Genomic DNA, 27,711 nt, shown 5'->3' with positions numbered 1-27,711 from the left:
CTTCTTCCCACTCCTTTTTGAAAATGTATTTCTATGTTTAAATGTTTTTTTGCCTTACTTTTATTTTTATTTTGTTTTGCATATTGGAAATAAACACTTCAATCAATCAATCAAATCAAATGTGACTGTTAAAATAAGGTCCTGATCGTCTTGTCGATTGTGCGATCAGTCAATTCTCAAGGGTCAATTCCCTCTATATCTTGAGGGAAAAGAGTAGCGGACTAAATTGCAAACACCAACATTTAAACAGTTTATTCATAACACAAAGGGAATGTGCAGTGAGGGTAGAGGAGCCAGTGGCAGGGTGTCCAGTCCTGGAGGACTTCAGGTCCTGAAGAGATGTCAGATTGCAGCTGATCAGCTTCGTTGTAGAGTGAATGACATCCTGCAGTCTGTGCTTGTCCTTGGTGCTGGGAGCAGAGGACCAGATGGTGATGGAGGAGGTCAGGATGGACGTGCAGAGGTGCACCATCTTTGACTTTGTCAGCTTGAACTTATTCAGTAAAGTTGAACATCAATATTACATCATCACTGTGACAGATGTCCAGCATCCCTGCAGATCATCATGGAATTTACTTCTGATTATTACCATCCATCTGTGCCATAACCTGCTAATATGTTTATATGAGAGTGGACAGCAGGGTGAGCCCGAGCGCCCATTCTCATTGTGACACATCATTTTACTTCTGTGACAGGTGGCCAGTATTAGTTCATTGTTTTAATTCTGACATTGATAATGGTTGTCCACGTTTATATTTCCTGCACTGTTACCGGGAAAGTATGTCAGATGCACGTTTTGTAGTCCATCTTCAGTACTTTGTAGTTTTACCACAGATCGCACCACTACTGATCTCAGCCTTTTTAAATCGAAGCTTAAGACCCACTTTTTTAGATTGCCGTTCAATTCTGACTAGGGCAGTACTGTTTCCTAGGTGTACTCATTCTGTCTGCTCCTTTCTATGTATTTCTGGAAGGCTTTTAATACCCTGCAGTGCTGCAGCACTACAGCACTTTTAATTGTATTTGTTTGTTATGTATCTGTTATGTATTGTTTTATGGCTTTGTTGTAAAGCACTTTGGGTACCGTCCGGCTATTGTAAAGGGCTATACAAATAAACTTGATTTGATTTGAAGGGCCATCTTTTCCTCCTGAAATTTCCTGATGTTTTTAGGCAGTTGAATTTTCAAACACATAAATGACAGTTATAAGAAAGCAAGTATCAAGTTTCTCATTATTATTATCACTAAACCCAGATAAAAACAAATAATGTACAAGACACTTGTGTATAAATATATAAACAAACAATAATAAAAAAAACAAGCAAATAAACAAAACAAAAAAAAGGCAGGTCACCTATACAGAATGAAGAGTTAGACACATACATAGATGGCCGTTGTTAAAGGCACATTATAGAGAACAATCACACACAATTGTACGAAGCATGACATTAAAAACAGATCAGACAATGTACAAGAGATTGTTTGTCAGTTTGGGATGTTAGGAAAAGTCAATTTATTCGCATACTCAAAAAATGGTCCCCATGTTCTCCTGAAAGAAGCCGACGAACCTCTCAGTGTGCAGCGAATTTTCTCCATATTGATAAAGTAAAAAATGTCCTTCATCCACATTTGACAGGTTGGTGGAGTCTAGGATTTCCACTTTATAAGAATGAGACGCCTAGCTAAGAGGGTCACAAAGGCCACCAGGTTCTTCTTATAATTTGGTATAGCAGAGATGAGGGCAACTCCAAACAGGGCAGTAACCGCTGATGGTGTGAAAGAAACAGAGGTGACCTGTGAAATAGTATTAAAAATCTCCAACCAAAAGGTATTCAGGGAAGGGCATGCCCAAAACATATGGAAATGAGTAGCCGGGTACTGGCGGCATCTGTCACAAATGGGATCAACATCACTATATATTTTCGACAGTCTGACCTTAGTTAAATGACAACGGTGAAGAATCTTACACTGTAACCCGTGCCTAGCAGATATGGAGGAGGAATGGACCAGCCGCAGACACTCATCCCAAACATCATCCGCGAGTTCACATTGTAAATTGTTCTCCCATAGCGTCCTTATAGTAAGAAGTGAGGCTGGGTTTATAGAGTGAATGAGATTATATAACACAGAGATCATGCCCTTCGTAGCAGGCAGCGGGGTCAAGAATGGGTCCAGGCCAGTAGGTTCTGGTAAATTAGGAAAGCTAGGGTAAACATTCCTTACAAAGCTACGGATCTGTAAATATCTGAAAAAAATATTTTTAGGAAGGGCCAACTTGTCTGAAAGCTGCTGGAAAGATGAAAATATGTCATTGTTATACAAGTCCTTGATTGTTTTGAGGCACCTGCCAGGAAGAGAACGCTCCATCAATCATTGAAGGGTGAAATAACAGGTTTGGTGCTAGCGGGGCCAGTCGAGAAGGAGCCTGAAGGCTGAAATATCGGCTGAATTGTCTCCATACCCTCACAGTGGATTTAACTATTATACGCTTTGAATAAGGTAAAATGGGGTGATTTACAGGAGCATGAACAAGACAGAGAGGCTGGTTTGGCAGACATGGATTCCATAACTATCCATGTTGGGGGAGAACCGGAGCCCTCAAAATGAAGCCAGAACTGGATTGCTCTTAAGTTACAAGTCCAGTAATAAAATCTAAAATTTGGCAATGCTAGACGCCCCTGAGATTTTAGTCTCTGAAGCAAGGGTCTGCGTAGTCTCAGAGTCTTCTTGTTCCAGATAAATTCGGATATTAATTTATCAATCTTAGAAAAAAAAAGACTTGGAATAAATAGGAAAACTTCGGTAGGGTTTCATTTTGATAGAGTTGGGCTGTGAGGAATAAATTTAATAAAGTCCAGCGCTCAATGTCATCTTGCTTCTTAGTAACTTTTATTTAATCTTTGATTTAAATAAATCCTTGAACTGAGCTGTGAACCGAATACCTTAGTATACAAAACTATCCGAAGCAACCTTGAATGGAAATTTCTTGCTGCCAGATTCAAGGGCAAAATCTCACTTGGTCAGATTAAGTTTGTAGCCGGACACACGGCCAAAAGAGGTTAATGAGTCTAGAGTAGTCGGGATTGAGATTGAGAGGTCCGAAATGTATACTAAAAGATCATCCGCATACAGCGAGACAGTATGCTCAACACCATACCTGAGTACACCTCTGATGTGTGGGTGTAACCGAAGGGCCACAGCAAGAGGTTCAATGGCAATAGGAGGGGACTCAGAGGACAGCCTTGCCGGGTGGAGCGGTGGAGAGGAAAATGTTCAGAGTCTCACAGTCTCACTCAGGAAATAAACTTATTGCCAAAACCAAACTTCTGTAGCGTATAGAAAAGATGATCCCACTCCACCCGGTCAAAGGCCTTCTCTGCATCCAGTGAAATTAAGACTTCTACGACTGTATGACGAAAAGGGATTGTACAGGATGTTAAAAAGCCGCCTGGGATTAGAAAAAGAATATCTACTATGAATTAACCCTGTCTGGTCCGGTGAGATGATGGAGGGAAGAACTGATTCAAGACGCATGGCAAGTAGTTTAGACAAAAGTTTTAGGTCCGCAGACAACAAACTTGCGGCCAGTAGGGGGTCCTTATCTTTCTTTAAAACAAGTGAGAGTGTAGCCTGCATGAGAGTCAGTGGGAGTTTAGATAACAAAAAAAAATCATTAAACATGTCTATTAAAACTAATTTATCAAAGGATTTTCTATAAAATTCTGTTGGTGATAAGTGGTTACAGAAAATAGATGGATTGATGGACGTTTGGCAGCTCCTGGACAAAAGTCATCATGTTGCCACCAACTCAATTTATTGATTTCAAGGACAAACTGATCAAAATGCGACCCGATGCTAGACATTAAGAATCCCTGTAAAAATAGACAGTTATTCTCTCTGGTGGCCTTGTTTGTTTGTTTGAGTCATATACCCCTTTGTTTCTTCTTTTTTCTTTTCTCAGCACAAGACTCTGTTGCGTTTTTGGTGCCATGTTTTCATTGTTTTAGGGCTGATGTCAGGTGTGTGTCTGACTGATGTAGCCTAATGACTGACCACTGGGTGATCCAAAAAATATATATAAATAATTAAATAAAAAAATATAATAATATAAAAATTCTGTTCTGTTTCTGTCAATCGTCTTCAGCTGTACAAAGTTTAAGAAATCAGGAAAACAAAATGGTTTGTTTCTGCATTTTTAATCCACATGGACAAAGAGAAAAAGCATAGTTACAAACTGAGCACAGACAGGAAGGAAACACAACACAGATAAATAACAAGAAAAAGAAATCTTCAAACAGTCAGGGAAAAAAGATATGACAGAGATATTAAGATAATCAAACAATGAAAACAGATCCTGTCCATGAATTCACCATTCTGGGATTTTAAGACTTTAAAAAGGAAGACAGCATTTCAATACATTTCATCAGGTGGGAAATCTATCAGAGAAAGAAAACAAAAGTAGAATGTAACATGGTATTCCTCTGAGGAGTCTGACCAGAGTTCTCAACACTTTTTCTCCAAAATAAAAAAAGAAAATTGTCAAAAAAAAAAATAGAAACATGCACAGAAAAGCAGCATCATTAAAAGCTTTGAAAAATATGTACAATAGAAATATGAATTAAATGCACAGTATGTCATTTCTGCCGCTCTGGGCGGCCTTTCATGTCAAAACAATAACATAAGATGTAGTGTGATGCCGCGTGGGAGTTGTGGTCATTTTTGTTAGAAAACCACTTACTCAGAAAATCAGAAATCATAATCAAGGACGAGGTATGGAATTCAATTTTTATTCACGTTACGATTAATCACGTTACTTGCAGTGGAGAAATTGCTGAAGTCAATGGTGAGGTCAGGAAGGAAGAAAGTGTTCAGGAGCCTCTGACGTCTTATGCTGTATTATTTATTGACGCTTGATCAAGGAGAATTAGAGACACTCTCAAAGTTCATCTGAAGTGTCTGAGTCTGTCTCATATTCTGTCCAACTCATCCTGGTGGATCGACTTTAAACCCCAAGATAACACCACAAATACTACACGCCCAGAATTAGTCAAAGAGAATGTCTTTACCCATGGAGGTGTTATTGTCAGCATATTCTAGTCTGGAGACACAGATGTCTGTTTATGCAGACTGGACCGGCAACGGCTGACACCTACTGTTCCCAACCAAAGCAAAACAACTAATACTGCCGAGGACCTCAAGGCCCACACGTGACCTCATGTAACCTAAGGATAGACCTAAATAACCTAAATTCCATAACATTCCTCATTTTGATGTATTGATGATTGATCGTCAAATCCAGTAAAAGGGATATGACGGCACTGACAGGCGACCAATGATTTCTCTTGTTTGTTTTTACTGTTGGAAGCTGTGTATGTAAGTGTATAACGTAGGTTTTGTCAATTTTAGACATTTCATAGCTTTAAAAAGAAGCTCTTAAAGGCAAAGTTATAAAATCAGCACCATAGTTATTAAACTAGAAAACATAAGATATTTAATCATATCATATCTGAGCTGGATGTTTAAGTAAACAGCAAAAAAATATGTTTGTAGGTTTCAAAAGGCTGAATGTTGTGTCTTTTCTTTGGCTGAATATGAAAACTTGTTTACATTTTAGCTTCATTATTAAGTCCGACCTGAACTGTCCACGACCAACAACAGTCAGTATGATGGTCAGAGTTGAAGGTATGGATGTTTACCGGTGATTCGCCTGAACACTTGTCTTGTTTTTAATTAGTTTTAAACATGATTTCCTTCTTACTTTACTTTTTGCTCTGCGTTCCAATCACAGTAGAACAAGTCTTGGTCAACTTCCTCCTGTCCTGTACATTTTGAAGATGGTTCAAAGTGACGCACATGTACTCACATCTTAAGTTAGCTAATCTATCATTAGATAGCCAGTTTCATCTGAAAGCTCATGTAAGAAAAACAGTAGCTAACCAGCAAGCAAATTTTTCAATTGTTCATTAGTTAGCCAGTTCTATACATGTTACTTATTTTTTTAACCATCTTCGAAATGTGGCTCTCCTTTCAATATAGACAGGCTAGCAGACTTATCTAAATACTTTTAGAAATCCAAGATGGAGATGTCACATCACATTCAACTGCACAGGAAAAATCTCCGTCAGTACACCTGGAATACAAAAAGTACTTCAGAACGTGTTGCGGTAGAATCTGTCACCGGACTACACTCAGCTTTTAAAACCAAAGGAGGATCTTTGATATAGAAACATTTATCCATAAAAATATTTAAAACAACAAAAATAAGACTTTAATTTATGAAGACTCCTCCTCCTCCTCTAACGCTCTGTGGGGAGGAGGTGCACATGGTGGCTGACAACCTGCTCCATGGAGCTTTTGAAGGCCTGGTAGGAGGAGGTGACGGGCAGGAGGAGATGTTTGGAGGTGGTATCCCTCTGTGGGAAGAGCCCCTCGTCACTCCAGACTTCCCTTCCTGGTCTGCCTGCTCCCTCTTCCTCATCCTCCTCCTCCTCCTCCTCCTGCTCAGCTTCTGGTGGGGAGGAGATGACGGGATGGAGGAAGGAAATGGAGGGAGAAGGGAGGAAGCCGGCTGCGGGGAACTCGTCAGCTTCTGTGACGAAACGAAGAAGGTCCTGCAGGGAGATGGAGCTCCTCCCAACTGAGGAGAGAAGGAGACAAAGGAGGAGAGGAAACAGGAGAGGAAAGAAGGAAACAAGAAAGTAGAGGAGGGTGGAAACGGGAGGATTAGACACGAGGAAACAAGCGAGGAGAGCAGGAAATCAGATAGGAGAGGGGGAAATGGGAGAAGAAAGAATGGAGGAGAGGAGGAAACAAGAAGAGAGGAGGGAAAAAAAGAGAAGAGAAAACAAGGAGAGGTGGAAACAAAACAGGAGAGGAAACAAGGGAGGATGAAACAAGAGGAAAGGAAATGAGAGGAAGGAACATGAGGAGATAAGACCAGAATGGAGAAAAGGAGAAAGGAGAGGACAGGTGAGGAGGAAATAAGAGGAAAGGAGTTGAAGTTGTAAGAAGCAGGACTGTAAAGATTTTTACAAATTTCTGAGTGAAGAAAATATGTTCAAAGTCAGTAAAACTGATTAAGAATTTAAAAAATCCTCAGTCAAAAGTCTCTTTGAACAAAAAGTCTCATTGAACCAACTGCTCAAGTTACGGAGAAACTGATCAGAACGTTTTCTAACCTTCACACTCCAGCAGGAAGTGCCTCCAGAAGGTGACGACGGGCATCTCTCTTTTCAGTCTGTCCTCCTGCTGGGAGTGGTTGACGCTGAACAGCTGACCGAGACTCCGAGCTGTGAGCCGGACGTCCACTTTACAAAAAACACTGTAGAACGCCGATGGAAAGAGCTGCACCTGGATCAGATTAAAGAAATGTTGCTGTTATAACCGTCCAGTTTCAAAAATCTCGTCTGTCTGAGAAAAAGGCTAATTCAAATCACCTGATCGAAAACACCCAACGTCTGCAGACCCTCCCGAAACCTGGAGGACAATTCGTACAGTTATTCCAATAAACGACACAAAAATGATGAACTCCACAAGAACGCAAGACAGGAGAGACAGTTTGAAGTTGCCCTGGAGGTGTAAGCTGGTGTTCATTATGTCAGGATCTACCTGTCACAAGAGGTCCAGACCTACTAAAGTCCATAGAGAGCAACACAGATATAATTAATACATTTAACAATGACTGAATTGCATTTAGCTGCTGTAGTTTCAACACTGGTCTGACATGAATATTTGACTGATTTTGGTGAAACTGGATCATATTTTATGGAGAAAATGTTTTCTGCTTTTCCCTACAGAGTTACAGAGTTTCCTGATGGACAGTGAAGTAAACTGCTGCCAACTGTAGCTGCTGTTAGCTAATGTTAGCTCAGTTTGTTAGCCGGGCTGCCCAGACTGTGAGCTCAGAGCACCAGGGGAGTGTTAGTGTTTGTACCACAGGCGTTTGGAAGAGGAAGTTTTCACTGCTGTTGGACTAGTCAGTAATATTAGCTGCTGCTATGTCTGCTGTTGTTGACCTTGCAAAGTTGTCGACTTGCTAGTTTTTGATCATAAGTAATGTAATCAGAACAGATACATGTGTACAGCTGAACATATTTACAACAGTGAGATTACACAAGGAAACTGGAGGAGACAAATCTCAACAAACACTGATTTGTACGAATTGTTGCTTTAAATGAAACAGAGCCATTGTGGACTGACTGAGAGACTGAGAGAGGCTTGTCATCTGAGTGGTAGAGGTTGTTTAGCTTGTTTCAGTTGAATTAAAGTGTAAACAAGATAAATAACTATATACTTTAGACATCTTTCTACACATTTCTCTGCACAAACCATCAATGAAAACACCGAACTGTGCGTCTCTACCTCTGCAGTGGAAGCTGCACCCTGGTGATCAGAGTGAAGCTGACCAGATCCTCCACCAGAGCCTCTCTCTCTTCCAGCCTGTTAATTGGTCGGTTGCAGCCGGCCAGCTCCAGGTACTGCCAATTTGCCGCCATGACTTTCTTCAGCTCGTTTAAAGATTTCGCCTTTGTGATCTAAAAATCAGTCAGTCAATCATCAATCAACATTCTACTATAAGAATCCTATGAAGTTGTGATTATGGTCGATATCTTTTTTTTTACTCACCCTGTTGACTTGGCGGGTAAGGGGTGTGTCGGGGGTCATGTAAGCGACGGTGAGCGGCTGGTTGGGTGGGTAGTTGAACAGAGACTGGTAGAGAGCGCGAGAGAAGAAGCCAACAGGAGGACCGCCGTGAACTAGAGCGAGTGCCAGCAGGCAGCCGACGTCAAAGTACAGGTCCTCACGCAGAGCTGGACCAATAAGCGGAAGACAGGATGTCAGGATGGAGAGACAGTCTCAGGTACTTTTTACTTCACTACTTTATAATCTTTATGCAGGTTGAGGTTTGCTGTTTGGTGGAAATAAAGAATAAAAGAATGATTCGTACCCTGGGAGTTCAGTGCCAGGTTTTTAGATCCATCTGGACCCTCAAACACCACAGAGTCCTGGATCTGCTGCACCAGCAGCTTCAGGAAGTACTGCTTGGCCATGTTGCTGTCCTGGAGGCTGCTGGGAAACGAAGTCCGTCGCTTTTCTTTGAACCTGGACGGGGAGTTGATGAGAAGAGACAAACAGAGTGAACATGTTGAGTGACTGGATGAAGAAGAAACAGAAAGGTGGTTTTCTTGTCCAGTCACCTGACAGACAGAGTGTGTGTGGGGTCGAAGTCCGCCCTCCTCACCAGCGCCACGCCGGCAGACAGAGCCGCACCCTTGCTCACCTCCACCTGGACACTGAGGGGACGGAGCTGAGAGGCCAACGCCTGCAGGAGCTCCTCAGAGGACCCAGAACGTACAGATACTGAAGGTCTGAGTAAGAGAGGTGTGTTAGGTTTGTGTACCTCTTACAGCTGATTGGGGAGAGATGTGTTAGGTCTGCATACCTCTTACAGCTGATGGGGGAGTGGATGGGGGATATGTTGCGTTTGGACAGCAGACTCTGACCTCCCTGAGGAGATGCAACCAGGGAAGCTAGAGAAGACGAGCACACAAAAAAAAATGAAAACAACATCAATAAGTTTATTTATTAATAACTGTAATTAAACCTATCAGTGACTCAGACCTCTCCTGTCAGTAGCCTGTGTGCAGTCACTGCAGGCCCAGTTGTTGGTGTCCAACTCCAGCCCGGAACACTTCCTGTGAGTCCCTCCAGATCCACACAGCCGGCAGCGAATCAGCTCAAACCAACTGAAACAAACAACAGCAACATGGTCAAGGGAGCAAAACAGGAGGTCCATGCATCATTGTTGTTGTGTGTGCTACTTTACTCAGTGGCACTTGACTACATTACCCACAGTACAACCTTAACACTGTGACTGTTGGGTGTGGACTGAGGTGTCCAGCCTCTAGATGGGGGTTAGTGTTGGACATGTGTCATGTTGTGTTATTTAGAGGATACCCGCTCTTAGCAGAGTGTGTGCGCCCATTGTTGCAGAGGCAGGTGAAAGCGTCGCAGCGCTGATAAACCTCCAGCAGCTCTGAATATGCGTTTGCCTCTAACTCCCATGAAGCATCTCTGCAGAAAGGAAGATACAGTGAATTAGAATTGTTTGTTTTGTTTCCTTCTACCCACAATCCCTTCTGTGGTCATTTAGACGTGCTGTGTTGTTGTGATCAAAGTCATTGTATGAAACAGTGAAACAGTGACTTCACATGTTATGTGAACACACTGGCTGTGAATGCATCCTTAAAGCCCGCTCACACACACCAATGTTCATGTTACCTCTCTGGGATGTAAATTCCCATCCTGAGCATCTCCTCCTGGAAGCTCTCCTTGTTGTTACAGAGAGTACATCTGAAGAAGAAGAGGCCGGCGCTGTGGGCCTGACGCTGACACACAAACAACAAAAAATAAAGTGTGGTGCAGCACAATGCACCTGCAAACTCACTAGAAAATACATCTCCTTTTTAAGTAAACATGTTTGAAAGTTAAAATTCAGATCATTGGATTTTTGGACAATCACATCCTTTAATGTATCATATGTAACATATCAAATGACTGAATAAAATCAGACACACTACCTGCACACAGTCCCTGTGGAACCAGCTGGTGTGGCAGGAGGGACATTTGAGGATGGAGTAGCAGAGGATGGGCTCGATTGAGTCCAGACAGATGGAGCAGGTCTGAGGCAGACTGAGGTCTGAAGCCACACACAGAGACTGAGTGGGACTGTGATCCGGACAGAACGACCTGGACACAAAGACAGCGCGTTAAGAACTACTGCAGGGTCGACCTACGCGCCAAATGTTTAATCACTTCTCATCATCTGTGGTTTATAACTTACATTTTGATGTAAGTGAAAAATGATGTTCACACATCAGCACCGTCTTTTTGCAAGATGTGTTATGTGTCATTTTCTCAAACAATCGATTAATGGTTTGGTTCATAAAATGTTTCCAAGGTCACGTACTCGAATGTTTTGTCCACAACAAAGAAACCAGGACATATTTGAGATGCTGAGAATACATGACTGATGAGATAAAAGTGTTGAATGTATGGTCTGAACTCACGGGAAGAGTCCAGTAAACTGGGAGATGAACTGCTGTTTCCTCCCGCAGGGGAAGTGGATCGTCTTCCTGCAGCTTCTGACGTTACAGCCGACACACGCTCCCTTCTTCTTACAGCAACAACACGTCTAAAACACACAGTAAATACACAATAAATACCTGGTACACACACAGTTAAGACATAGTACACAGTAAACACAATCATAGGAATTGTGCCTCTCGTCTGTTTGTGTTGTGTTTTCTGGGTTTCTCCACTTTCTTCAGCCTCGTTTGTGTCTTTTATCAAAAATCTCTCACCAGTCGACTGGATCGGCGGATCTCCTGTTTGATGTCGTCCACCAGGAAACCAAAGACTCCCTCACCCTCCTCTCCTCGCTGGTAGACTCCACAAGACGTCAGCTGAAACCCAAACAGCTGAGTCAGATGTTCTGACCTTTAAACCAGGTCTCCTTTACTCCTGAACCAGGACTTAAGACTCATAGGAGGAGCCGCAATTAATTCTCAAATCTGTGAGCAAAACTTTAAAATCTTAAAAATCAACTGTAAAACTGACTGGGTAACCAATGAAGAAAAAAATACAGTAATCTAACAGAGATGATCTGATTTAAGATACTTAAAAGGTACTCCACTGTTTATGGAAATAATAGTTAAATATTACATTTTGATTTCTGACATTAGTCAGTGAAAAATGATGCTGATTCACTGATGGGAGAACTTTTAAAATCCACAGTATGTACTAAAGGACTAAATATAATTCCACAATTGATCATTTATATAAAAGTATAGAACTACAACAATAGACACATGCACACAGACTTACCAAGCAGAAATAATGGACGGAGAGTTTGTGCTCTTTGAGTGTGACTTTTTCCCCAAACATGGCCGGATCATCATCACTGAGTCTGCAGAGAACACAGCCTGGACACGTACAAACAAACACACACATACAGGAACTCACAATCTATCACATCTATCAACACACACATTTATTATTTTAGAAAAACTTGTCCCAGCTGTATTTTTAGAAACCAGGTTTTCTTTCTGGAGCTTCTGGCTGTGAAGAAAACTTCAGTGGTGACAGAAACATGTTGATTATATTGATAATGTGGCAGCAGTCAGATGAAGGATCACTCACACTGCTCCTTGTTGCCACCACTGTCTGCGACTAGCGACCTCCTCGCCTTCTTCTTCATGTTGGTTAAAAGTGACCCTGCAGGAACAAAGGGGTCAGAGGTTATATGACCTGAGCTGAGCTTTCACCAAATAGCTTCAGCACCCCAAAAAAAAAAAAGTTAAGAAACCCTGCTGGGTCCAGCTGCAGCTCAATCACAAGAAACTCAAAGTTTATTTTAAATTCTAACCAAGAACCCAATAAAAATGTCAGACTGAAAAATGACTGAAGCCACACCCACTTGTGGGAGCAGTCAAGCAGCATTTTGAAGCGACTGAAACGTGTCAGATGACTAATTTTGACACCCTGAGCGAGATTAAATAATCTCTATCTTTCTGCTAAAGCTGCTGGGGTATGCTCAGGGTACCTCAGCATGGCATTGAGCCACCCTTTAAGGACCACCCACAAAATCCTGGACTGAAAACTGGTGAAAAACTGTGCGAACCTCTAACTCCACATTTCAGTAATATATCGTTCAAAGTCTGTTCACGTGTTTTCAGCAACTATTTTCCAACACATTCAATGTTTTTGAAAGAAATCTCAGAAAAAAACAGTGTAAACCATTTAAAAAAGGTCCAGTGTGACAGATTTATTATTAGAATATAATCTCATAACTCTGTTTTCATTAGTGTATAATCACCTGAAAATAAGAATCGTTATGTTTTTGTTACCTCAGAATGAGACTTTTATATCTACAGTGACAGAGTCCATGTTGAAGCGCCATGTTTCTACAGCTCTAAATCAGGCCTTTCATGTTTTTTGTGCCACCCTAGTTTCTCCTTTATGCTAGGAAGCAGAAGGTAAGGTGAGGAGGTTGCAGTCAGCAACTGCTAGATGCCATTGAATCCCAGACACTGGACATTTAAATATATCACACTGTGTAAGCAGTGTAAGCACATATATACAAGATACAGGTGCATAGTGCTTTTATACACTACCAGTCAAAAGTTTGGACACACCTTCTCATTTAATGGTTTTTCTTTATTTTCATGACTATTTACATTGCAGATTCTCACTGAAGACATAAAAGCTATGAATGAACACATATGGAATTATGTAGTGAACAAAAAAGTGTGAAATTACTCAAAACATGTTTTATATTTTAGATTACTCAAAATAGCCACCCTTTGCTTTGTTGACAGCACTGCAAACACTTGGCCTTCTCTTCATAGGCTTCATGAGGTATGCCTTGTCAGGGTTAATTTGTGGAATATCTTGCCTTCTTAATGGGGTTAAGATCATCAGGTGTGTTGTGCAGAAGTCAGGTTGCTACACAGCTGACAGCTCTATTTGACAACTGTTAAAATTCATATTATGGCAAGACCCAATCAGCTAAGTAAAGAGAAACAACAGTTCATCATTACTTTAAGAACTGAAGGCCAGTCAGTCCACAAAATTGCAAACACTTTGAATGTGTCCCCAAGTGCAGTCGCAAAAACCATCAAGCGCTACAACGAAACTGGCTCACATGAGGACCACCCCAGGAAAGGAAGACCAAGAGTCACCTCTGCTGCTGAGGATAAGTTTATCCGAGTCACCAGCCTCAGATGTTGCAAGTTAAATGCACCTCAGATTAGAGCCCAGAGAAATGCCACCCAGAGTTCTAGTAGCAGACACATCACTACATCAACTGTTCAAAGGAGACTGTGCGAATCAGGCGTTTATGGTCAAATAGCTGCTAAGAAACCACTGCTAAGGAAATGTAACAAGCAAAAGAGATTTGTTTGGGCCAAGAAGCACAAGGAATGGACATTAGACCAGTGGAAATCTGCTTTGGTCTGATGAGTCCAAATTTGAGATCTTTGGTTCCACCCACCGTGTCTTTGTGCGACGCAGAAAAGGTGAACGGATGCTCTCTACATGCATGGTTTCCACCGTGAAGCATGGAGGTGGGGGCGTGATGGTGTGGGGGTGCTTTGCTGGTGACATTGTTGGGGATTTATTCCAAATTGAAGGCACACTGAACCAGCATGGCTACCACAGCATCCTGCAGCGACATGCCATCCCGTCTGCATTCAGTTGGACCATCATTTATTTTTCAACAGGACAATGACCCCAAACACACCTCCAGGCTGCGTAAGGGCTATTTGACCAAGAAGGAGAGTGATGTAGTGCTGCTCCAGATGACCTGGCCTCCAGTAATTTGACCTAAACCCAATCGAGATGGTTTGGGATGAGATGGACCGCAGAGTGAAGGCAGAAAGGCCAACAAGTGCTCAATATCTCTGGGAACTCCTTCAAGACTGTTGGAAAACCATTTCAGGTGATTACCTCATGAAGCTCATCGCGAGAATGCCAAGAGTGTGCCAAGCAGTAATCAAGGCAAAGGGTGGCTATTTTGAGTAATCTAAAATATAAAATTTGTTTTGAGTAATTTCACACTTTTTTGTTCACTACATAATTCCATATGTGTTCATTCATCGCTTTGATGTCTTCAGTGAGAATCTGCAATGTAAATCATAAAAATAGTAAGTACTTTACACTAAAGTCATATAGCCTCAATTAACTAGTATTTGCTAAGAACTGGTGTAGATTAAGTCACAAGCAAAATCATTTCAACAATCATATACAAATATGATAGTTTTAATTCCCGTATCATGAACAAAAACAAAGAATAAATGGTTGTAAAAGAAAGACAGGAACCAAATATGTAAACAATAAAAATAAATATGAGATTTGTACCTAACACAATCTCAAGTTAGAAAGTTTAAATCCCTCAGTGAAGAACATATTTTAACTATTGGTGTATCTGTAAATAAATAATTGATTGATGTATAAAACGTCAGAAATTATGTTTAAATGTCCAAAATCCATAAAGATTTAGTTTGCAGTGATATAAACAGACAAAACAAGATATACTCAAATGAATGAATATTCATGTTGACAGCTGAGAGGCTGGAACAAGATGATTTTTGACATTTTACTTAAAAAAACAAAAACAGTACTGACAGTACTGCATTAATATAATTCCTAAAAATATAAAAAAGGCTGCGACATCATACTAACTAATTCATTTTATGTTGAGCAGACTTGTTTTGTGAATGAACGTGAGTGACGTGACGACAAAAACGTCAAATATGTGCACAAAACACATGTTGAACATGTAGCTGGATAATAGAAAACAACACGATGTATAAAAACAGAACGTATGAAACATAAAGTTTGCGGATAAACGTAACATGATATATATTTTCCAATGCTGATGCAACTCAAACGTTAGAAACACACAGGCGGATTTTCCCTTCAAACTTTAAACTGACAAAACATTTGTGAGGAAAGTAAAAACAGAAAGACCTACTTCACATTCAGGGCGGAGGCTGTCAGACTGCGGGCATGTTGTTTGTTTCTGCAGGATTTATTCACTTTGTGTTTGTTTGTGATCAACGACGTCCACTTTTAAATTTCCCTCTAACAAAACAAAAACGCCTCATTTCCGCTTCCGCCTCGTCCTCCTCTGCGTCTTCAGGTCTGCGTGTAGCTGCAGCGCCCCCTCTGGACAGCTGCTGACTCACCCGAAGGTCTCAATTATATATATATATATTTTTTTTTATTATATACATATCTGATAACATTAGTTACTTTGCAGATCCAGTGGTATTAAAATGTGCCCCACTTTTAGCAGTGGATGAACCCACTAATGGGTTGGACCTCTGTCTCTTGTCATGGTCCTTGTATGCAGTAATGGATCAGTCCAATACCAAAATGTTTCTCTGGATAAAAGAGGAGAATATTTTGTTGGACTTTACATCTTTAAACATCACACTATCCTTTTGTCTGTTGTCAACAGACCCCTGCAAATAGGCTTCAGAATCAGAATCAGAATCAGAAATACTTTATTAATCCCCGCAGGGAAATTGTTTTTGTTACAGCAACTCTCAAACGGTAAGTGAGATAGTGAATGATAGCAAGAAAACAAAACTTATATATACACCTATACCATATCCTATTTTAACACTATATACACACTATATACACGTATAAATAATAGTTAAATAAAACCAGTAACAGTAAAAAAAAAACAGTAACAGTGAACTATGCAATATGTAAATCTAAAACCTTTTAAAGAATGTAGTCTTTGAGAGACTGTACAGTGATTGTTAAAGTGCAGTGTGGCTTAGAGATCTATGTGAATTACACCACACGCAGGGAAAACCACCATTTATCAGACTTGGAAGCAGTGAACGCTCCTACACATTCTTTGCATGAATGTCAGACTTTGTATGAAAATCTTTTTACCTCTCTTGCTCAGCAACAAGGATACACCAGAGGAAGACCTTACTAATAAGATGTCAGGAAAGTGTATGCAGTCCTATGGTAAATTCAGCTGATATGAAATGAATCAGTTAGATCTGCATTTTTAAAATAGGCACAAGTATTATTTGGTTATTATTATTATTATTAGGGTTGTTACCCCCTACCAGAGCCTCTTGGAATGTTGTAAAGACATGTTGCTGCTTGATGGAACAAGTTCTTGTGTCTTTCTCTACAATAACATGAGAAGAGTTGCAAAATACCACGGGAGCCTTAAATAAGGCCATTTTTCAGTGGCGTTTTGGCACCAGTTTGTCTTCAGTTCTTGACAAGTTTAACTTGAAACAAGTGAAATACTATTCAGTCAGTATAGAGCCAATATGCCTGGTGTAATGTTGGTATTTATTCAACAGGGGGCGCTACAGGATACAGAGAGCTCTGAATGACCTGCAGCTACACTCACACATTTAATTATATAAGAAAACAAACCACAGAGAAACAGAGATTTCCTATGAATCTACTTTCCTGTTTATAAGTATAGACTGTAAAAACCTGGATGTAGTCTCCATGATGTCACCCACAGATTTCTGAGGAGCTGTTGTGAAGCTCAGTGTGGTGATTCTGTTCGTCTCCATCTTGGCAACCCTGCCTTACTGATTTCTGAAACTAGATTTATTTCTGCTGTGAAGTTGGACATTTGAACATGGGGACTTATGGAGACTGACTCACTTCTGGAGCCAGCCTCAAGTGGACGTTTGAGGAACTGCAGTTTTTGACACTTCAGCGTTGGCTTCACTTTAGGTTAGCACTTCATTATCAGTTATTAACTTTTTGGTTGTCTAAAATCTCAATAATAAAAAAAATTACAAACCATTTAGAAATAATGAGCATCAACTAATGGTCCGCTTACAAGCTTTTTATTTCTTCATCAGTAAATGGAGCTGCTTCAGGATTATGCACATGACAATTTAAATAATGTTCACTTAGTGGCCTTTCTTGTGGCTTTCAACTGCATCTTATGGTTTCCATGGTGGATGGATTTCAAAATAAAAGAATATGCAATGAAGTGAAAAAAAATATCTGTTATTTTAAATGTTCATCTCACATAGAGGCTTTTTCTGAGGTATTAGTCACATGCTCACCTCTTTAAAACAAAGTTTATTCAGAAGTTCATGTAGAAAATACCAAATAATGAAACATTCAGAGACTCTAATTTCTAATAATAGACAAGTGTGTGTGTGTGTGTGTGTGTGTGTGTGTGTGTGTGTGTGACATGCTGCGTCACAGGGGGAAGGGCGGCGCCCCCAGGTAGGCGCACCAGCAGCGGTCACATCACCATAAACACACACACAGTCTCACACAGTGGAGGCAGTGTGTTAAGAGGTGCAGAGACTCACAGGTGCCAAACACACACACACACACACACATATATATATATATATATATTTACACACACACACACATAGAGGCGCGCTCCTCCGGCCAGCACGAAGGACGAACTGAGCGAACAGTCAGCCGGAACATTTGGAAATATCGAAACAGGGAAGTTGGACTTGAGCGCGTCAGTCTCAGCCGGTCAGCAGCATGTTCAGCTGGGTCAAACAGGAGCAAGGTGGACGCAACAAGGAAGGAGAGATGTACCAGACGGTGACGGAGGGACTGCAGACTCTTTACACCAAGAAGCTGCTGCCGCTGGAGGAGACCTACCTCTTCCATGACTTCCACTCCCCGGCCCTTGAGGCCGCCGACTTCCAGAGCAAGCCCATGGTGCTGCTGGTCGGCCAGTATTCCACCGGGAAAACCACCTTCATCAGGTACTGATCTGAGCCCCACTGTGGGCGCACTGACCCTGCGTGTAATATTAGCTGCAAAGTGGTAAAATAGTCACCACACGTGACAAACCACCTTTATCAGTTGTTACATCAGTTAACACCCCTTACACTTTAACACCAGACCTCATATGGAAGTCTGTTTATTTAAACTCCCAGGCTCAGAGCTCAGGATACAGACGTGGCAGCGCCTAAACTAAGATGTCAAATGAATGCGTGGTGTTTTATGGTTAAATCGGCTAACATAAAATCCACCACAGCTGATCTGTGTGTTATGATCTGTATCAGTTTGTGATTTTGCTCTCAGTGCTTGCTATGGCTCTCATCTGTGCTGTTCAGTGAAATGTGGCAATGGAAGCAGCTAAACCTAAAACCTTCAATTATGGTAAAAAAAAACAAGGTGTTTGGTTGCTCAGGGTCATGCCGAAGGGAGAATGAGGTCATAGTGACTACAGAACATCTTAATTTAGGATATAATATACAAAGCATGGACAAATAAGTAAACAAAATGTGAATTTGATGACTTTTTAATGGAGTTTGGCATTCGTAACACTTCAGGCTGTTGACATTATTTAACCTTGGTAAGCTGAAAGAAACACTGAGTTTATTGTTTAGTGTTATCTAGTTTAGAGGTATTACAGACAGAACTGACCTGTCTGTGCCGGTAAAGCCAGTTTGAGATTACAGTAACCATTAATGAATTAACTGTAAATGTTTTTGTACACACATGCTCAAACAAATCCACTCCAGCTCGGTGTACTTTTCCCAGGACACACTGGGTTTTTACTTACTTGCTCCTTGTTAGATCAGCAACATTTCGGTCACTCTGGAGTGACTCACTCATATTTGATCTGGTAACCAGTTTGTCCCAGTGTGTTGAGTTTTTACAGCCTTCGATGCAGGAGTTGGCATCTACTGCACTCGTGTTAGCACCAGCTGAGGCTCATGGGTACTGCAGTCCTTTTAAACATGGCAGCGGCAGGTCATGGGATGAGAGAGTCCTCCACATGAAAGCGTCATAAGATTTTCTCTGTTTCTTTGGATTGTAACTGATCTGCCATTGTTCTGTGTATTTATAAGCTCTGTCGCTTTATTCTGCAGCTGCGACAGACAGTCGTGATATTTCCTGCGTTTTTCTTTATTTTTGTTGTTGTTGTTGAGTCTAGTCTGAAGACAAGAAGGACTGATGTAGAACAGTGAGATGTTTTAAAGAGCAGAGCTTCATGTGACATGGAAGCTTGTGAACGTCACACACACTGAGGTCATGTGCTCAGTGCTTTGGAGGCAGGCGTTTGTTCCCTGTTACTATGAGCTCAGGAAATCAAGTGCCAGTCCACTGATGTGATGTCAGCATGAGATCCTGTCAAATATTTGACCTTATCAAGTCTATAAAACCATTTATTGTTATTATGGCTGGAGGAAAACTGTCTTAATGAGTCAACTGTGTTTGTATGTTTGTCGTTGTTTGTTTCAGTGCCTACAATATTTAGTTAAAGGTCCGGCATTTGTAGAATTTAGTGGCATCTAGTGGTTTCAGATTGCAACCGACTGAAAACCCCTCACTTCTCCTTCTTGGTTCAAGTATGAAGGAGAAACTACAGTGGCTGTGAAACTGGGGTCCTATGTAGAGCCAGTGTTTTTCTTCTGGGCTGCTGTAGAAACAAAGTGATTCAACATGGCGGGCTCCAGAAGAGCTCCAGAAGAGGACCTGCTCTCTCTCTAGATTCTAATTAAATTCTTATTTTCAGATGATTATACACTAATGGAACATAGTTATGAATATTATATTCCATTTCTGTCAACAGATACCATTAAACGTTACACACTGGACCTTTAACATTGAAGTAAACAAAACTCTTAGTCACTTTTAGTGAATGAATGACATTTTTATTATTGTGTCATGCATACAAGTCAGCCAGTTTTCCAAACAAACCAGTTAAAAACTCATGACTTGTCATTTTTTTAAAGATCTTGGAGGCTGGTGTATCACACACTGAATATCTTTTGGTTAGACAGCTACTATCAGAAGTCGTATGAAAATGTAGCTTTTCAAAACTTGCTTTTCAGAGATTCTTGTTGTTTGTTATTGAGGTATGTGCAGCTTCATCCATGGGTTTGAATCTTTCGTCTTCAGACGAGACAGACTGGCTGTTCAAACAGGAGCATTTGAGTTTGTCTTCGTGCAAACTGCAGAGAGCCTCGGTGAATGAATGAATGAATGAATGAATGAAACCAGTTTTCAGACTAAACAATTAAAAAAAACACTTTTATTCAAAAAAGTTGCATGTAGAACTCATGACCAGTCTTGAACGCTGGAGCGTTGTCATGAGTTAAAGAGCTGATCAACCCACCCATGCCCACACACACACACACACACACACACACACACACACACACACACACACACACACACACACACACACACACACACACAGACACACACAGACACAGACACAGACACACAGTCTGAATGCCCTTTGTTTGGTTCACTACCAGACTGCACACTACAGCATCACTCTCATCGGGCCTGTTAATGGTCAGCTCAATCAATATTTCCTGATTACTTAAATTAGACCTGTGATGACATCGCGTCCTGTTTTGGTGCTGAGGGTCATTTGGTCCTTATTAACTCTGGAAGCTTCAGCTGATGATGAGCAGAAGATGAAACATGATATGTCCTAGCAGTGTGTGCTCTCTCCTTGTGTATGGTTCTGTTCCTCTGTGACTTGAAGAGAAAATGTATTGATTGATGGAGTGATTTAATATGCAACCAGTCTGTGGTTCCAGCTTCTCTAACGTGCGTTTTATATCATTGTAAACTGAATATTTTTTAGATATTCTCTCTTTAGAGCCCTGGACAGGTGATGTGAAACTTTTGTCAGCGAATGACTGGAGAGCTCTAGGTGTAGTTTTGGCCTCTGTTGACACAGGGTTATAACCTGCATGACTGCATTTCAAAATCGTCCTATTTTTAAGCTCTGTTTCTCAGAAACATTTCATGTAAGAGGTTAAATAAACAAATCAAGCCTTGTGGTAAAGTTGGCTGAGAACAAAAGAATGAAGCAGGCTTGTAGTTCAGTTTTTCATTTGTTTATAAGAGCAGCCCTCTTACACTGCCTTTGTTTTGACATGCTTGGTTGTCTGAAAAAAGCTCACGACCATCAAACTACAGGTGATGGTCGACCTCAGGCGTTGTTTTCAGTGTGTCAGGTCTCTGAGCTGCATGTCAAGAGTTTTCATTTGACTCTGAAGAAGAGCTGCAGTGAGTTTTCACCTGGATCTCTGACAGCACAGACGAGCTGTGACCTGCACAGAGTCAGTCACAGCTCTGAGCTACGTCAGAATCTGTGGTTATTGCAGCTGAACCAGGTCTACTGCAGAGCGTTACTTCATCTAAATCATAATGTCTCTGAACTGTTCTATTCCCATTAGGCTGCTTGTGCTACGCCTGAATGAAGCCTGAAGTTTAATGTAACAGGCACCTCGGCCTGAAAGACTAAGGAGGTTAGACTAGGAGGCTCTGCTGAATAATCACGTGCTGACCGCGATTGATTATTGATCTCCAGCAAGCTTCGTGTCTTTTTAAATCCGGACCTGAATTCTGTGGTGGCCTGGAAGGAGAGAAAACAAGTGGTCAGACTGACTGAGAGCTGAGGTCATCACACCACCGCAACAGTTCATCCAGCTTATCTCATGTCTGCAGAAAGAAAGTGTGTGTGTGTGTGTACAGATATACAGTCACACGTTTTGGCAGCAAAACAGTCCAGCAGAACTGACCTGCAACCAGTTTACATCCAACACAAGCTGCAGAGTAATTGTTGCTGCTGCTGCAACAGTTTGTGTGTGTTTGTTTGTGTGTGTGTGTGTTCCACTACTGAAGCCCCACCCTGCCCCGAGGAATGCTATGAATCATGGGAACTGAAAAGAATGCTATGAATCATGGCAACAGGTTGCCAGTAAATTGCAGAGTTGACATATTTCTTTCTTCTTCTTCTTTGATGGAGGTGAAGTGAAACCAGCACAGAGCTAACGGTGCTCCAATGAACGGCTGGAGGACCACAAACAGGTCACACCGTGGTCTCTGATTGGTCCACACATGAAGACAGTTAGTCCATGAACTTTATGCAGTCTAAGGAGCATGCTTCATGTCGCCGATCTGCGTCTGCATGGTTGCCATCGGAGAGGCTGAGATCTGTTAGTAAACAAATAACATGTGCACCATGTATCGGTTTTCTACGCTCTGATGAACATCGGCTGATTTGTATTTATTCGTGTATTTTGCTGTGCAATCTTCTGTCAGATAGCAGCTTTGTCAATAAAGTTTCCAGGTATTATCAAAGGTGGCATCAGGGCCCACAAAGGGGTAAAATTGAGTTGTGGGATTACCGCAAAGTATCTGCTGTACTCTTAATCTGGGACCCAGTTTGCCCAGTTGTAATTCAGCCTCTGATAGTGCTCGTCCGGAAGTCTGCAGCAGGTTTCTGTCATCCAGCAGATATTAGAGGCGTGAATCTTCACTGATCTCATGATCTCATGAAGCACGTTCTCTCCGTGTTACTTCACATAATGCATTTTCCATCTGTTGATACAAACAGTCAGATAAACGTGGACTTCCTTTTTATTTAGAAAGTGCTAAAAAAAATCAGACTACAGTAACACAAGTATATGTATACCTCAGGACATAAACAGATCTATTGCTGTCCTTGTCGGAGGAGTTAATAATAACAGACTCTAGTAGTTTTCCAGCTCCTCTCTTTGATGCCTACGTCGGTCGGTTTGGCTGCGACAACAGGAAGTGCGAGGACAGAGGCTCGCAGCAGCCATCTTCCATCTCTTCCTTCCTTTCTCACTTTTCTTTAACGAGGAAAACCGAGTGAGAGGTCGACGTGGAGATGAAAGGATGAGGCGACAGAAAGCCTCAAATTCTGTGTGAGACGTCTTCCTGTCAGGGAGGATGGGGGGTAATGTTGTGTGAGATGGGCTGACCTCTCTGTCTCTCTCTCTGTCTTGTCACAGGTACCTGTTGGAGCAGGATTTTCCAGGGATGCGGATTGGCCCTGAGCCGACCACCGACGGCTTCATCGCCGTGATGTACGGCGAGAACGAAGGTGTCGTCCCCGGTAATGCCCTGGTAGTCGACCCCAAGAAACCCTTCAGGAAGCTCAACGCGTTCGGAAACTCCTTCCTCAACAGGTAAACACACACACATAGTCTCATCTCATGTATATGCATTTTAAACTTTAATAAATGATATATTTCATCATATTATGGAGGAAACTGTACTCATTATAATTATCAGAATTCACTAACCTGACACTGACACGTTAAAATTTACTGACAATCTTTTGTTTTCATAACAAAACAAAGTGAAAAAAGAAAACTATCATGAATGGTTTACAGTGTTTGGCAACAAGAAAAGAATCCATTCAATACACTGCATTCTTACACACATTAGCAGTGCTAACGTCACATGTTGCTACAAGTCCCGCTCACGTTACCTCTTGTGGTGCAACCTGTTCTTCTAGCTGCAGCAGTGTAGTCCTGAGGACTTATGTCATTGCTTTTTAAACCTACGTTATGAAAGTTTAAAGTATCGTAACAAACAGGGGAGCTAAAGCAATGCATTTTTAACTGGAGGGAGCTAGGAAGCTAACATTACCATATTTATGTTGTTAGCTGTATGTTGTGAGAAAAGATGCTTCGTTTAGACTAATAGTCTAAACCATGGTAGTGAGCTGGGGAGCTAAAGCAGTACATTCTTGTAGGAAGCTAACGTTAACGTTATGTGCGCGTGCTGATTGTAGCTGTATGTTGAGAGGAAAAAAAGTCCCCAGTTAGGCTAAACATGGTAGATTAGTGTAATTTAAATTAGAACACTGAATTTAGAAAGATTATTAACATTAATTGGCACTCCTGAAACAATCTAATAATGACCTTAACGCTGGCGTGCCAACCAAACGCATAAACATGCTTCAGCCGAACACCGCCAGATGATTTGCAGCCGCCATGTTCTCCCTCTTAGTTGCATCTTGATCTGGTAAAATCTAAAACTTCAGCTCTGGATTTTCTCTCTTTGGCAAGGTAACAAATGCAAACAACAAATGCCCTGGTGTGAATGACCTGGAAGTTTTGTGAGTACTGACTGTATTTATAACAAAAAGGCAACTTACAAAATTTTCATGTCAGAATCATCATTTACAATTGATCAAATATTGAAAAGTATAAAGTTTTAAAACAAAGTTGGCGTCTTTGTCACTGACCTGCCAACAGAACACACACTGTGCTCCTGATTGGCTGTGAGGTCTGTTAACATCATCAGTTCAAAAAGTAAAATCAACACGTACCAGATCATCTCTGAAGGAATATTATCTGATGTTTTAGCTGCTGAACTCAGACAATGAATACAACTTTTAGAAGACACATTAAATTAATTCAGGGTGAAAACTAATCTAAAACTAACAATAATAAAATAACTCAAATGTGACCGAAACAATAACTCAGCGGCTCTCCAAACACTAAATCTGGATCTAAATGAGTCCTGCTCAGCTGGACCGTAAGATAAAAATGTTGCTTGGCGTCGCGAGGATCATTTATCATCTTCATCACTAATCATTAAGCTTCATCTCATCCTTCATCGAGCAACTTGTGAAATCACCTCTGAATGATATCAGAAAACTGATCCTCCTCCACCAGAGCCTCCAGCTGGGATCCTGACGGTTTTGGTTCTGAAGCAGACAGCTGGTTGTCTTTTATTGATACAGAACCCAGCGGAGAATTTACATAAATACGAAGCTGCAGACTGATGTGACATTTAAGACCAGAGCTCCACCCAGCCCTGTATGACCTGGACTCCTTATATTTAATCCCAGTCATGTTTTCTTAGTTTCTGCTGTTATGATGAATGATTATGGAGCTGCAGAGCTTTATGTTTCCTCACACAAGAACAACGCTCCAGTTTAAACACAGCAACACCCACAATGCAATGGGTCAGGTTTAAATATAATTTCTTATAATCCATCACCTGAAACTAGGGATGTATCATCTATGAGTCACATTTAACGATAAAAGGTTTGTTTGTTTTATTGTAGCTATATTAAAACATCAAGTCTGGAAGTATATAATATTTTGACCAAAGTTTTGTTCATCAATTATTAGAATGAAATCACTTTTTCTTGTTTTAAATTTGGACTCGTCTCTCTCTCTTCTTTCTCTTCTTCGCCTTACTGAAGCTTACTGACCTACGCCGACTGCTGACTCTTCCTGAAATGGCCGGTCTGACCCGGCTCACTGCTCATCTCAAAACAAGTTGGTTCTGGTCTGTTGTAGACAGTCTGGTGACATCCAAAGAGATGGCCACTTGAGGCTGGCTCCAGAAGTGAGTCAGTCTCCATAAGTCCCCATGTTTCACAGCAGAAATAAACATGTTTACAGCCTGGTACAAAAAACGGTTTTGGTCTCTATAGCTAATTTTCCCTTTCATGAAAACTGTACTCCGTTCATGACAACTGTACTGAGCCGTCACAGATGGCTTTTCAGAGCATCCAGGTGTCATTCAGCCCGTCTTAGGTCTGCCAATGATCCATGTCTTTGCTGATTTTTAGATGAGCCACAAGGCGGAACAGGCAGTGGCATCCAGCGCTACAGATTTTGCGCTTTAAAACAGCGCTTCAGAAACCCGTGGGTCACTCAGGCTCTGTCCATTCTTTATACGGTCATTGGCTGCTCTGTGTGTATGAAGTTGCCATATTGGAGAGGTCAAGAACTGCTGAGAAACAAATTCAATGTGTGTATTTGATAGTTTTTTAAAAAATAATAATGTAGATTTTTTTTATGTTTACATGACAAACTCATGTTTTGTCCATCATATCACAGGACACAATCTGCTTTTTAATGATTTTAGCTGTCTGGATGGCTCTTGTCCGCCTCCTTTTAAGGTCCAAACGTTTAATCAGTGGGTTACACTGATGTTCTTGCTCCCTTTTGGATGGATTTCTACACACACACACACACACACACACACACACACACACACACACACACACACACACACACACACACACACACACACACACACACACTCATCCTGGCAGCTCTTCACACTCCTGTCACCATTTTCCTCAAAATATTCACAACATGGGAAATAACCCCTTCACCCCTGACTGACATGTGAACACAGACACAGTTGGCAGTCAGACTCCTTACAGTTCGTACTGAGGGTTTAAATTTAGCTAAAAACACTCTGGTCTTAACGTATTTCCTTTGTCCAGAAATATTTCTAAGAGCAGCAGTGAGGAAATGGACCCTCGAACTGTGGGTGTGTGTTCATGTGTGTGTTGGTGTGTACCCGAGGCATTCCTTTAACCAGGAATCCCATCTCCTCCCGATGTGATGGAGGAACCAAAATAAGTTATTGTTTCCAGGGGGGAAGTGTGCGTGCGTCACCACGTGTCGCCGTGGTGGTTTTGTTTTTTCCCACCTCAAGTTGCTGAAGTCTGTCAGCTAAATTTAACTTTGATATTTATTACAAGGTGGCAATGAGGTCTCACACACACACACACACACACACACACAGTTCAGAGCTAGAGTCAGGATGTGGTCTGGCTCTGTCCCGGTTTTGTCGTGATGTTACTACAACATTTGGTTCAGGCTCCAACTAAACAACAAGAATAATAATAAGAATAATAATAAAAACATATAACATAGTCGCCAACAATTCTGATAATCAAACTTCTGCCTCAATGAATGAAGCTCTGTCTCATCTTAAAATATGAAAGAATATGACAGTCATTCTCTGGTTGCAGTTTTACATCACATCTTTGCCTCCAGGTCTCTCCTCTACAGTCCCCCCAGCCTCAGCATCTGTCTGTGGGCTAGCAGCAGCTGTCCCTCCTCTCTGCCTCGTCCTCATGTTGGCAGACTGAATGCTGCAGTGACTCAGTGTCACCTCTAGAGGCACACGTGGTGTTACAACGCAGTACAGGCCGCAGCTAGCTGGTTGGCATTCTGATTTCTGTAGATCTGTACACAGACGTCTTTGACAGAACGTCATAGCTGTGAGCTCTTCACATTTGTGTAAACATTGCTCTTTTTAAAGACTAAATGATTCATAATTTAAAGAAATCAACAGATTACTGGATTGGTAATGAAATCATTAGCAGCCCTGCTTCAGGCTCTCAGACAGTCTGTAAATCCTGTAGATAAACTTACACTGTTGACCCCCCCTCTCGTTTATTACACAACGGACGAGTGAGTTTCACCTCTGTTAAACAACCTGGATCCTTCCTGACAGAAACAATAGAGCGAGCAGAGCGGGAGGTCTGGATAATAATTCAGTATGAAGGAGCTGTCACCACAACACAACTGGAACATGATGTAATAACAGCAGGATTCAGAC

The 27,711-nt window shown here is 41.3% G+C and overlaps 2 protein-coding genes across 3 annotated transcripts in view; one reads left to right on the top strand and one right to left on the bottom strand.

Moving 5' to 3' along the window:
* Positions 1-4,773: 4,773 nt before the first annotated feature.
* g2e3 (G2/M-phase specific E3 ubiquitin protein ligase) lies at positions 4,774-15,693 on the bottom strand. Of its 2 annotated transcripts, XM_019263202.2 has the most exons (18): positions 15,536-15,693; positions 12,202-12,276; positions 11,887-11,984; positions 11,364-11,465; positions 11,070-11,194; positions 10,581-10,749; positions 10,282-10,388; positions 9,958-10,074; positions 9,622-9,746; positions 9,443-9,530; positions 9,198-9,368; positions 8,948-9,102; positions 8,626-8,810; positions 8,362-8,534; positions 7,437-7,476; positions 7,179-7,350; positions 6,339-6,637; positions 4,774-6,130 (listed from the first exon to the last, which is right to left on the bottom strand). In XM_019263202.2, the coding sequence occupies exons 2-18, from the start codon at positions 12,257-12,259 to the stop codon at positions 6,122-6,124; spliced, it is 2,193 nt and encodes a 730-aa protein (XP_019118747.1). In that variant the 5' UTR covers positions 12,260-12,276; positions 15,536-15,693; the 3' UTR covers positions 4,774-6,121. The 2 variants fall into 2 exon arrangements, with proteins under 2 accessions (XP_019118747.1, XP_010739816.1); XM_010741514.3 differs by having other exon boundaries at positions 4,774-6,637; positions 15,536-15,692.
* A 2,069-nt stretch (positions 15,694-17,762) lies between these two features.
* ehd4 (EH-domain containing 4) overlaps positions 17,763-27,711 on the top strand; it is a 39,860-nt gene continuing 29,911 nt past the window's right edge. The window contains exons 1-2 of the mRNA XM_019263220.2: positions 17,763-18,302; positions 23,334-23,510. Of these exons, the coding sequence (XP_019118765.1) occupies positions 18,073-18,302; positions 23,334-23,510 (407 nt within the window). The 5' untranslated portion in view covers positions 17,763-18,072. The remainder of the gene's footprint in view (positions 18,303-23,333; positions 23,511-27,711) is intronic.

This window comes from Larimichthys crocea, chromosome V, assembly GCF_000972845.2.
Source record: "Larimichthys crocea isolate SSNF chromosome V, L_crocea_2.0, whole genome shotgun sequence".
Classification (NCBI taxonomy): domain Eukaryota; kingdom Metazoa; phylum Chordata; class Actinopteri; family Sciaenidae; genus Larimichthys; species Larimichthys crocea.
This window is presented reverse-complemented; position numbering and strand designations above follow the sequence as displayed.

Bases quoted from the DNA above. Each gene is read 5' to 3' on its own strand.
- g2e3 (XM_010741514.3), bottom strand. From the start codon at position 12,259: ATGAAGAAGAAGGCGAGGAGGTCGCTAGTCGCAGACAGTGGTGGCAAC. The intron at 11,985-12,201 runs GTGAGTGATCCT...GTACGTGTCCAG, and splicing joins TGGTGGCAACAAGGAGCAGT to GCTGTGTTCTCTGCAGACTC. The intron at 9,103-9,197 runs GTGACTGGACAA...CTCCCCGTCCAG, and splicing joins ACACACACTCTGTCTGTCAG to GTTCAAAGAAAAGCGACGGA.